We start from the raw sequence: 12775 nt of genomic DNA, 5'->3' as shown, positions 1-12775 counted from the left end.
CAGTGTGTGTTTATACCTCAGTACCCGTGTATGCTTTGAGTCGTGGGGTGAGCCTTACCCCCACTTCTCTCTGATCTACCATGATCCTGCACCATAGAACCGACCGCATTGAAAATGTGCCTGTGTGTAGTACATGTTATGATTATCACTCAACATGTGCATATCTTACTATGACTTATATTTAGTTACCATATACATCCTCCTCCGTATCCTGAGCTTCACCCTGCTCACACACCCCCTGCACGCCCCCATACCACCCACACCCAGGTGTCTGACAGACACTACACGTGGATATCAGTCGAGGCTAGGGCTCAACTACAGGACTGGGAGGCGATCAAGGGCATGTTCCAAGCCAAACCAACAGCACTGGGTATATTCGCCTCTAAAAAGACCGCGACAGTGGACATCCCCATCGGCATAGAGAATCTCATCGATGTGCTGCACAGACACCAGGCACCGCTCACTGTGATACGAAAGTATGTGGACGATGGCTGGGGAGTGTTTGACCACACTCTGGCCCCCTACGCAGGTTATAGAGGGACTGTGTAGGGTGGCGCATTTCCTGGATGTTCACTTCAGTGGATCTGGGCATATGCTTCATTTAGTTAATTGAATATAACTGGCATAGGGACTTAATGGTCCCATTGGGCTAGCACCATTGACTCATTTCCTCTCGCCGTATTGGCTATTAACTCATTCCTCTCATCGTATTGATGACTCATCCCTCTCATCGTATTGGCTGATGGCTCATTTCTGTCACTGCATTGGCTGATAACTCACCCCTCTCACCGTATTGGCTATTCGCTGCAGATTCTATAGTGCCATTCAGGACAAGCAGGCGAGGTATCTGGCGGTAGTCGCAGGGGAACAGGTGGACGACGCCATAGACGTAAGCTACACGTGCAGTGCTTGTGCTCTGGGACACATGCTGTGATGTGGTTTTACGCTTACCATTTGGGTTGTAGGGTTTTAGGGTTCAGTGTGAGTAGGTCCCCAGCAGCCCGTATGTATGTTGTGGCGAACTGTAATGGTTGTACTGGAGTAGTGTGGATTAGTATTAATCATGTAACCAGTAGTTATCATGTAGCCAATGGTATGGATTAGTAATAATCATGTAACCAATGATATGGATTAGTAATTCTTATGTAACCGATGATATGGATTAGTTATTTTCATGTAACTAATAGTATGGACTACTATACAATACAACCGCCAGTAACTCAATCCAAATTATAAGACCTCTGCAATCTGTACTATCAATACACTCCTCACAAGCCTTTGCCACCTTCCACACTCGCCCGTTGGCGGTTGCTAAGGACCATCACGCATGTGTGCCTACATTTATTTTCAAACAGTTCAGCTTCCCTCTGCATATCCGTTAGAGTGCCACTGTCAAACAACTTCAATTCAGATACCCTTCGCATATTATTCGTTCGTGTGTATCCGTTAAACGTCTTCTCTTTGGCTTATTCTGGCTGTGCAGACGTGGGCCGAGATGCGTGACATGTCTGCTCTGAAGCAATACCTGGTGGACATCGAAGGGGGGAAACTGGGACTCAATTCACGAGACATCACTATATACGGTGATCGTATCAGACGAATCATTTAATAAATATACAATAGCAACTTAGTTCAACCCATGTTAAATCAGGCCTATTCTACAATAAACCATAACAACTTGGTTCAACCCATGCTTTAGATGGTATGTCATGTACGGTTAAACCATATCAGGCCTATTCTACAATAAATTCTTAGTTCAAAAAAATGCTTTAGATGGTATATCATGTACGGTTAAACCATATCAGGCCTATTCTACAATAAACCATAACAACTTGGTTCAACCCATGCTTTAGATGGTATGTCATGTACGGTTAAACCATATCAGGCCTATTCTACAATAAACCATAACCTTGATTCAACCCATGCTATCAGGCCTATTCTACAATACACCATAACTCATGCTTCAAATGATATGCCATGTGCAGCAACCGTATCATTCGTATTATACAATATATAAACCATATTAACAACTTAGCTCAACTCATGCTTCAAATAATATACCATGTGCGGTATTTGTACCATGCATATTATAAACCATGTTTATAACAACTTAGTTCAACTCATGCTTCAAATGATCTACCATGTACGGTCAACCGGTATCAGGCGTATTATACAATAAACCATTTAAACTAAGTTCAACTTTTGCCTCAAATGATTGATATTGCTGTTTCTCCCTCACTAGCTGAACGTAGCGCATCCAGATATGCAATATGAATTCCTGACTCGTAAATTGTATACTTATTTTCTTCTTCTGATGAATACAATATAGGTTTAACATAGAACCGGGATCACATCAAGAGAGACGGAGAGAGGATGCGTCACAGATCCTTTCATGTCCCCGATATACCAGTGAAGTTGGCACATATCAATACTTTCGAGTCGAGATTGAATTGTTACCACATTGGTGTGCATGTATAAGCAAGTTATATAAACCACACAGAAACCCAATCAGGAATGTCATGTGTGCCAAATTACGATAGGAGTAAATATTCCATTTTCTCCCTCCCTCCAGAGGGTCATGTACACTTATGTAAATGATAATGGCCATTACTCTCAAACGAGTTCTGCATGCATAATCTGGGCTGATGGGAGTCATCTGAAAAAGGAGTCGTATTCACAATTCCGGCCATATCCGGACAGTTATATATTAATTAAAACCCACGGATGGTCTATGCGTTCATACGGTAGACGACAGTGACACAATGCAAGACCAATTCATGGGGAGTGCATAAAAAGTTCTTTTTATTATTTTTTAGAATGATTTGTTTAAGAGGTATAACCTACGCACACCTGCGTTGACAGTGAGATGGAAAGTATGTGTGCTGATCGTTGGAAAGCCCCTGTGACTATATTCAGTATGCATTACGTACAGGCACCTAATATAAATGAATAAGAGATCTACTGCGAAAAGTAGTATGAGGCAGCTCAAGGTTGCTGCAAACACACACAAAAATGAGATCTACCAATGTGCACACCAGCCGTGTGCTGATATAGCCCGATTCTTGTGCCAAATACTTTTCCCATACTCCAATCATTCGAGAAATCATGCAGTTTTGTTGATCAAAGCCGAAAACCGTCGAGTTCGTCTATTCCAGTGACACCACCATTTCACTCGCGATTATGATGGCGATGAAATTGTGTCAAGCTGGCATTGTGGTAAATTCAGAGCCTACTCACAGTTTTTTCGTCTCATACGGACGTTGAGTATAATGGAAGTATGGCTAGACTTTTTGCCAGCCGAAACAACCACTAGTGCGCTATACGATTTTGATTTTAAACTACAATATAATCATACAACCCGTTAAATTTGTAAACTGAAATATTAACTGACTATAGAGTATTCACCGACAAAATGAAGCAAATTATACATACAATTAGTAAGGGTATCTTCGACCATAATGGTGGGTTACTCTCACTGTAGCTGTTATTAGACTTAAACAAATACCTTTGCATGAAGGCATGCTCTTTTTTGTGTACAGATCAGAAATCTGCGTGCAATAGAGTACAAGTACTATTGCTGATTTGTCGCTCATATGAATTCAACAATTTAAATCATTTGTTAACAGTGCATTTCGTATGGTACTAAAGTTAAGATCAGCGATACGTGTCTAAAGTTAGGATCAACGATACCATTATCACCGAACTAGTCTTTTGTACCGTTTTGATGGATGTGTATTCAAATCGAAGACAGGGTGATACTGGTTGACATAACTTCGTGTGTGTAAAAGTGCAGGCGATAAAAACAGACTAGTGAGTGTCAGTCAAGTTATGCTAAAATATATTGCTCCGCAATTGTACGACATCATATAATAGTGAACCACGCCGCAACACGCTTACTTCAGTTCGCTCTGTGTGTGACAGGTGCCAGATAAAGTTCATATACAACATTCGCAATAGTCTTTCCTGGAGGACTGCACTTTCAGCAAAACATCAATCCCAAGACTGGCTGCTTGATATTCAGCAAAAAGTATGTCATAAGATAATTTGCACTTCTATGCATATGTAGGTAGCATAAGATCGAAATATTTACCCAAAAGCCATATTTTCGAAGTTCGCTTTTGCTCAATGTATTTGGAATTTAATACTAAATTCAACTTTGATTCAAATATCATGAATCAAATACCATGAAATAAAGTCTTTCAATACATCAGTGCAGTCAGTCTGGTACCCTGCTTCTGCTTCTGGAACCAAGCTATTTCATCCTTCGCATACACAATCACCATTTAAATAGCTGTGTCTGACATAGGCGTCATTGCCCATTTGCTCGAAGTGCTCGATGCGTACAGAAGGGGAAAACACGATGAGGCCTACAACTTGCAAATAAACAATTAGCATTGCTATCAGTATATCGTCTGGCATGCGGACAACTGTTTTGACGATATGTAAGAGCGTATCCTCATGATATATATTCAAGTTCATCTGAAAACCTTAGAAAAGTGAGAGAGTCGTTGGCAATCGGACTTGACCTTCAAGCCTCATGCGCATCACTTTCCGTCGAATATTACTGGCATATCGTATTCCTGAATATTGCACCTTGAGCATGATCCGTAGTTGAAAATTATATTTCCTATACAGCAAAAGAAAATGTATCCGAAGGTTTGTGTACGAGTAGTAGTCGATAGATTTTAATATCATTACTTCTTGTGTAAGGAATGGACATGGACGATTTAAATACCGGTGAAGGGTACGCACCGCTTACTCCGGCATATCCATTCTGGTGTCGGACAAGATCTGCGATTCAAATCGTGTACAAGCATATCCAGAGATATGAAGTGGATGTGCTTCACAGCCAATCAAATTGTAAATGTTAGAAAGTGAGCGTTCTCTTGTATCTAATGCGCAACTAAAATATCTCATCTTTACATGAAAAGCTTCCAAACTCTTTTAAAAAAAAGGTCTGTAGCTTCCGTTAATGAACTTTTTTTGGTACCACTTGGCTGCGTGAGGCGACCGTCCATAAATCTCAGACGATATTGTTTCCACCCTTAGTAAAAGTTATAGTCACATTTCCTTCACCATTTTGCTATTCTTCTTACAACGTAACAGTTGAGAGTGTAAATATATAAGTTATTATGAGTGCGACTTCGTTATGCATTTGAAATGACGGGCGTGAATAGTACGGCGAACCCCGAGTCATTCTCCACCTAAAACGATACTGAATCTATGGACATATTATCTTGAATGAGTTATGCTAAGTTCGATGTTTTTGTTTTCAAGGATGCATGTGTACCTATAACAAAGATCGCAAACAAGCATAATTGACTTTCTGCACGTATTTACTATTTGCGTCTATAAATTTGTCAGGACGGATCCGCGTGTACTCATCTTATAGTTGAGCGAGTCGACGATTCGCACTCTGAAACGATATTTCAGAGATTTATTTTATATACACTTGGCCCTTGCCCGGCCCAGGGCCAGGGGGCCCAGACGACACGGGCAGACGCCCAACCTCCCAGGGAATGTAAATAAAAAAACAAAACCAAACGACTGAGGCTGAGGGAGGACTGAGGTATTTCGTTATTTTTATAAAACAGAAGGGAATATCGTAAGCCAATACAACTATCGAATCTTTTTATTTGGTAAATAGTTTTATAAAATAGATCATGAACTGAGAAATATTTAGATGCTATGTAAGAATATGTGGTTTTGGATTGTCCATGTATAACCTAAAAAAAACCAAACATTTGGTTTTAGTTTTCATATAAATAAATATGTACAGTCGCACCTCTTAATATGTGCATCTCGTTTAAATGTCTACCTCTTTATTTGTCCAGTTTTTATTTGGGCCGAACCATATGTGAGTCAGGCCCTTGGGAGCCGGTCTATCAGCTTGCCCCTCCTCGGGTCTCAACGCTCAGTGAGACTCCTATCCGAGGCTCACTCGGCGCTTCTGAAGTCTGAGCCAGTTCGTATATTGTATTTATATGTAACGTGTGTGTGTGTTTTATTCACAACAATCTTAGCTTAGCTTGTAGTAATACCTAAGCCTTCTAAGTACATTAACTACTATTTATCAATTTCTGATGCAAGATACTTCTAGTGGTGATCGTTGTTGCATGAAAGAATGCACGATTACGCAACCAACTTCAGGTGCCCACTAGTGTGCTGGTTGCGACCGCAATATGCATGCAATTTGTGGTGTGCATATTGGCGAAGGGTAGGACTCGATGGTTTACTGCTTGTCTACAGATGAATTCCAGGCACCAGATTATCGTGGTGATTCTTTTTCGACAATGGCACACCGATTAAGCCAAAGAAATCGACACAAACTACACAACAACACAGTCTACTACGATACAGGATAGAAGAATCTGGTAGGGTGAGCCTGACCCAGACAAGTCTACCTCTTTATATGTCCAATATGTTGTTGAAAACGGGAACTGAACATATAAAGAGGACGCCTGTATGTGGCTAGCCTACGACGGTCTATTTTGTTTTTTAAGAAAACAAAATATTATAAAGCAAAACGCATTCCTGGCTTTTGGATCCTCTTTGAGGCTGGAAGTCCTCACTCCTCAGTCCTGGGCTCCTGGTCCTGGGACCCTGAAAAGCTATACATAGCGTGCATATTTATTCAATTTAAAACGTTATAACGGTTATAATGTGATCAAAAGGGTCTACCCAAATTCGGTTTATAGGACTGACTCGTATAGTGAAAACATTACAAACTTAGATATTTAAACCCGCAAGGTGCACCTGTGAACATACAAAGGACCGTATATGGAATAAAAGTTGAACGTAAACGTATATTATTCGATTTATATGTTTTAACGGAAACCGATTTGAGGTTAGCAACCAAATCATTCTCAAACTCTCAGAGTACTCTCTAGTGACCATTGAGATCTTTTCGAATTCGATTTGTTCTATACATTACTGATGTATGTATACTCGTTGTCTCACTCTCTTGTGAGTGTTTGCAATTCGAACCTGCGTTTACTCTTTTAGATTGTTTATAATTACTCTGAGAGTTTTTAAAAAGTGGCTTTGAACAAATAATTTTTTCGTATAATAAATCAGAAGTGCTTTAGCATTCCACTGAGCCTTTTCAAATTATAATATTGATTTGATTGGTCATTTATTTATGTTTTCTTCCCGTTTGTAGATCATTGCTCTTAAGTAATTTTACCGGTGGTATGTAGACAACTGTAGAGTGTAGAGTAACATACATAGAGACCATAGTAGAGTGTAGACTGTAGAGTGTAGACTTATGAAAAAGGGCAGGTATATGGTCTGTGGACTGTGGAGTCTGCGGACTGGCTGCAGGCAGTTAAAAAAACGCACACGAATCTTCACGAAGCGTATATTTAAGATTACTGATTAGAAGTTAATAAGTTATAATAACTAGAAATCTTACATATGGATTCGGGAACACTAATCACTACTGTATACGCGAACTCCCCGGAGTCAAGGGAGTACATTCTGTTCTGTAAACTGATGAACATATATATACACTCGATAAACGATATTGAGTATTGAATACTGAACAGTGAATAGCTAAAATAAACGAAGGGGTAGTCCCAGTTTATTTACACGGGGTAGTTCCTTGTGTCAAATCAATAGTATCCAAAAAAAATTCTTGCCAATTCTTTAGAAACGTTATAAATGCCTTCAGCGCATGTTAGTATACACCCCAATCACCATCATGCGAGTCAAAACAATTATATACTCATCTGCAGTGGCTAGTCTCACACTTGTGGGTGCTGCTTCAATCATATCAGCTAGAGATGTAGTCACACAAGCACAGCCTGTAGATAGCAACATAAATATATCACCTTCAACACGCGCCAGTCGTGAAGCATTTGATTATAGTACTACTTGTTCAGCAAGGTTTGAAGCAGGTTTTTGTCGGGACAATGACATAAAATTGAACAATGATACTAAATGTTGCAGATTCCGTGATCAATGCGGTGACCTTCCAAGGTGTGACAGTACTCTTTGCTGCCAGCAAATAAACAGCCGCGCACGAGCCACAGATTCCAGTACACACAGAGCTTGCTCATGCATGGGAGGGGTTATAAACAATAGGTGCTATGGTAAATTCAAGGATGCCGTCAAGGCCGCCAGAAACGAAGACACTGTTCACTTTGGAGGCGATGTGATCGTGAAGGAGCCGGTTTATTTCGGCAGTAACGTCAAATTTCAAGGAGAGATGTGTGCGGGCAATCGAGCTAGCTTGATTGCCAAGTTCGACTCGAAGAAGCAAGCCATGCTACAGGCCACAAAATCTGGACAAATAGTGGAATTCAGGGATCTAGATTTCACCAGCCAGGGCATAAACAAAGCAGCAGCGTTTCACGCGGGTGGGGAGGAGTCTGACGCGGGAACGCAAACAATTGATGCTAAGTTTTATAACGTGCACATACATGATATGCAAAGTGAGGCGCTGGGCGTAGGTATTAGAGTTGGAAATGTGCTGAATTTACTCATCGATGCAGATTGCAAATTCCAGAATTTAGTACAAAGTTCGTCAGAACCGGACCGATTTGCTGGTGGTTCCGCGGTCGCGGTCATTTACTTGCCCGAGTCTAGTAAAATGAGTATTAGCGGCATGTTCATCGATAACAAAAGCTTTTACCCAGGATTGGGTTCCAATCACGCGGGCGGAGGTGCCATATACTTGGATTACCTTGCCGGCACTGTTAATATCGACGCAGAATTTACAGGCAACGAATCTAACGAAGGAGGTGCCTTGAAAATACAGGGTGTGTTGGGCAGTACAAAAATCAGTGGTCTGTTCAAAGGCAACAAAGGTGTAGATTCTGGGAACGGCTCACGCGGAGGCGCTATTCGAGTAAACAAGATTTTCGGCACTGGGGTTCTAGAGATGGACGCGCACTGTATGAAAAATACAACACCAGGACGAGGTGGTGTTATCGCATCCAATGTGCACAACACAGGTGGCAAAATGACTATCAAAGGGCTATTCCAGGACAACGCAGCCGGTACAGACGGAGGTGTATGGAGCATGTGGTCCACGGGCACTGAATTCACGGCAGAGACAATATTCGAGGCAAATTCAATTATCAACGACAATTTAGCTATCAATGACATGCGATCAAGTCTGTATGATGTGAGAGACAGCATGAGACACACTAGAATGTCTGATCGTAACTGGAAAATTGATCAAACTGTCATAGTACTATAACTATAGTATAAATATATGAGATAAAATAATCAATAGTAATAAGTATATTAACTTCCGTATAAAAAAATGAAATAAAAAAAATCAACAGTAAGTGTAGGCCCCAATTGAAAATGACCAACTTCCTTAGGGTAGTCGGCGGCTACACATCCGCGTTTCAATCTCCACAGCGGCTACACATCCGCGTTTTCAATCTCAAAAACACTGACAGTGCATGAAACCATCAAAGTAAGCTATTCAACAGCAAGCAATTGCGTGGGTTGTGAATGTTTTATTCTCTCATTAGATAATCGAAACGTCGCCGAAGATTTCACGACCCATTGTACATCGGAGTAGTTAGCGCCTATCTAGCTTTTACTTGATTTCTTTTTTAATTAAGTTCTGCAACCAATCATTCATACCCTCATATGTATTGAGTGCACTACTTAAAATACAAATTATATTATATATATATATATATATACATGTATACACACACACTCACACACATATATATATATATAGACACACACACATATATATATATATATATATATAACACACACACACACACACATATATATATATATATATATATATATATATATATATATATATATATGTATATATAAATATAAACAAATATAACACTCATAATTTTGATTTAAAGTTTATGCCTTCGAACACACACAATAGAACTTGAGTATAGTCATAGTACAGTACACAGGAGTGGTGCGTTGCCACCACACCACGTGGCGAGACGGAGACTCACTCCCTACTCATGTGCAACAGCGACACGCACACACACACTACCAACCCACTACACATGTGCAACAGCGACATACTAAACCCTAAAACCCTTAGTATGTATATATCTATATGTGTGTGTACCGATTAGTGTGTTTTTAAATATGTGTGCATGTATAGATTAGTGGGTACAAACGTATGTGTGTGTGTATAAATTAATTTGTATATATCTATGTGTATGTATATAAATTAACGTATATATATCAAATTGAGTGTGTATGGATTAATTTGAATATATTTATGTATGTGCGTATAGTTTAGTGTGCATATATGTATGTGTGTATGTATATGTTAATGTGTATATATCTAATTGCATATGTATAGGTTAATGTGTATATATCTATGCGTGTTTGTATAGATTCGTGTGTATATATCTATGCGCGTCTGCACAGATTAATGTGTATATATCTATGCGTGTCTGTACAGATTAGTGTGTACATATCTATGTGTGTCTGTAGATTAGTGTGTATATATCCATGTGTGTCTATACAGATTAGTGTGTATATATCTATGTGTGTCTGTATATATTAGGGTGTATATATCTATGTATGCTTGTATAGATTAGTGTACTATAACAACTCTCGGATCAGGCTATACACAGTGGGCGACCATCGTATATATATGTAGGTTTTCAGGACCATAGAGTAGAGAGTGCATGTAAACGAACATTTCGATAGGATAAACTCGTATACAACCATGTGTTCGTAGAGATACATGTGTGCGTATGTGTATATGCACAAACCAAAGAGTGTCATCGAAATAGTATCTGTGGCAGGTACAAGTTCTATGTGATGTGGCATGTGTAGTGTTAAATTGATAGTACATGTGCAGTGATACTGTGTTTCTGCTTTAATTGCAAAGTACTCTCATAAGTACTGCGACTGATTGTAGGGTGCAACCACGGATGCGACTAAACTTAAGTTGTAGCTGTGGATAGGGAACTAGAGGCAGAATGAGACGCTCTACAAAGAATGACATTAAACCACAGCAATATAAATATATGCCGATTATGATAGTCCGGATCTCAATAGTTGTGTTGAATTTCAAACATGAATACATATGTTCGTATAAGTGCTGTTTTCGGCGTGCGTATGAGGTAAATACTTACAAACTTAAAATGCCTTCCAGTCCAACTTCAGTCATTTTCTCATACTTCAGAAGTCACCCGAAATGCGTGGGTGTACGCTCGGCCCTGTTGCTATATTTCGCAGGCACTGTCAGTGTTTGCAAATGAACTGCACTCAATCACGCAAAAATAGTGTGTATGAAGATCAGTTCCTTGCTTACTTGACTAAATAGATGCAGATCTCTCGACTCTTTTCATGTTCACAGTGACTTGCAAGCGATTGATATTGGAAACTTCGCATACACTCTGTAATACTTAGAGGCAATGTAACGATTGGGGCTTCAGTGTCTTTGGTATAGTGGTGTGCATCCGGTAACTTGTGATACACCAATACTTGTGTAGTACAGATTGCACTCGTAGTACAATGAAGACTTGAGTGTAGTATAGATTACGTTCGTAATACATAAAAGACTTGTGGGACAGACTAGATTTTAGCTAGTGGGACTGCTTATCTCTCACCCTGGGGCCTCACACTCTAGGCCTGAGATAAGTATACACTTCGAAGCTGTCCGTGCCGGCTTGTGATATTTATTGTAAATACATACTAAATTGGCCCTGCCCCACTCACAGACCACAGTCACAGACTCAGACTCTCAGTCTCAGCCTCAGTCTCAGGTGCCCCTGAGACTTGAGTCGCGCTGAGTTTAATAATAAAAAAGAGAAATATTCATAAAACCCTAAACCCTGTAGATAACCCTAATAAATTACCCTAAAGTCTAAGAACCTTAGATGGTTTAAATACGGAGCAGTCTATAAATAGAATATAATTAAAGCAGCGAACATTTCAGGTCATAGCCCGAATTCCCGAAAAGCCCGCCCTTTTGAACCACCAGAAGTGAGTAGAATTTGTACACTGACCAATGAAAACGGAACATGTGTGTAGCGGCAGAGCCCCGTGTTAGGCTGTTTACTTTAACATCATGGAATATGAAGGCAGGGAGATGTACTATTAGAGAGATGTTATACATATAGCTGTGTGGCTCGTACACACGGATCAGAAGTAAAGATAGGCGTAAGTGAACAGGTCAATGTATAGGACAAGTGGCGTACAGTAGGAGAGCTCGACAACTATATCACGAGTGGTAGATCGCAAACACCTTAGTGCCTGTGCTGTGTGAGTCTTAGTGCGCACGGGTGGGCCTAGCTACAATCATACGCATACCAAGTGCAAGGGCTGTGGTAGTCGTGCACACAATCAGAAGGGTTTTATAACACAGTGCGTCTGTGTCTGTTGCATTATAGTTTAGATTGACGTCAAAATGGGCGTAGCAGTGCAAAACAACACCGACAAGAAGAATGTCAAGCCGCGATTCAAGATCACCCCCGGGAATGTGGTGGAGGCCATTCAGGGCAGGAAGAACGGCAGGAGTGAGGACTATCAGTTTATAGTCGAAACAATGAACAAGCAGATAAAAACACAGCACGTGATCAGTATACTGAAGGGCATGAGACATTGCATCTCATCACTGACCACAGACAATTGGGAACTCGTATCTGCGACGCTATCGGTATGATGTGCACGTGTCACAAAAATTGCTTCGTGCAGATTGTTACCACGTAAATCTGTAGTTAATATGATGTATAAATTGTATATATATTATATATATATATATATATATATAAGTACTATATATTACACACACACACACACACACACACAC

General features: G+C 40.2%; 3 protein-coding genes across 3 annotated transcripts in view; all 3 read left to right on the top strand.

Annotated features, from left to right (window-relative positions):
- Positions 1 to 80: 80 nt before the first annotated feature.
- Positions 81 to 1609, top strand: SARC_07074 (hypothetical protein; the record flags this gene model as incomplete). The annotated part of the gene is made up of 4 exons (XM_014299002.1): positions 81 to 116; positions 268 to 476; positions 811 to 889; positions 1484 to 1609. 4 exons carry the CDS (start codon positions 81 to 83, stop codon positions 1607 to 1609), a joined length of 450 nt encoding a protein of 149 aa, XP_014154477.1.
- Positions 1610 to 8024: 6415 nt separating this feature from the next.
- On the top strand, positions 8025 to 9292 carry SARC_07073 (hypothetical protein). Its single transcript, XM_014299001.1, has one exon. It carries the CDS (start codon positions 8063 to 8065, stop codon positions 9203 to 9205), a length of 1143 nt encoding a protein of 380 aa, XP_014154476.1. The 5' UTR covers positions 8025 to 8062; the 3' UTR covers positions 9206 to 9292.
- A 2831-nt stretch (positions 9293 to 12123) lies between these two features.
- The window catches only part of SARC_07072 (hypothetical protein), a 4577-nt gene continuing 3925 nt past the window's right edge, over positions 12124 to 12775 (top strand). The window contains exon 1 of the mRNA XM_014299000.1: positions 12124 to 12622. Within this exon, the coding sequence (XP_014154475.1) occupies positions 12374 to 12622 (249 nt within the window). The 5' untranslated portion in view covers positions 12124 to 12373. The remainder of the gene's footprint in view (positions 12623 to 12775) is intronic.

This window comes from Sphaeroforma arctica (assembly GCF_001186125.1).
Source record: "Sphaeroforma arctica JP610 unplaced genomic scaffold supercont1.538, whole genome shotgun sequence".
Lineage (NCBI taxonomy): Eukaryota > Ichthyosporea > Ichthyophonida > Sphaeroforma > Sphaeroforma arctica.
Note: the sequence above shows the minus strand (reverse complement) of the source record. Positions and strands in the feature narration are given on the sequence as shown.

What these genes read in the sequence shown, in the direction of transcription:
- SARC_07073 (XM_014299001.1), top strand. Translation starts at nt 8,063, where the DNA reads ATGGGAGGGGTTATAAACAATAGGTGCTATGGTAAATTCAAGGATGCC.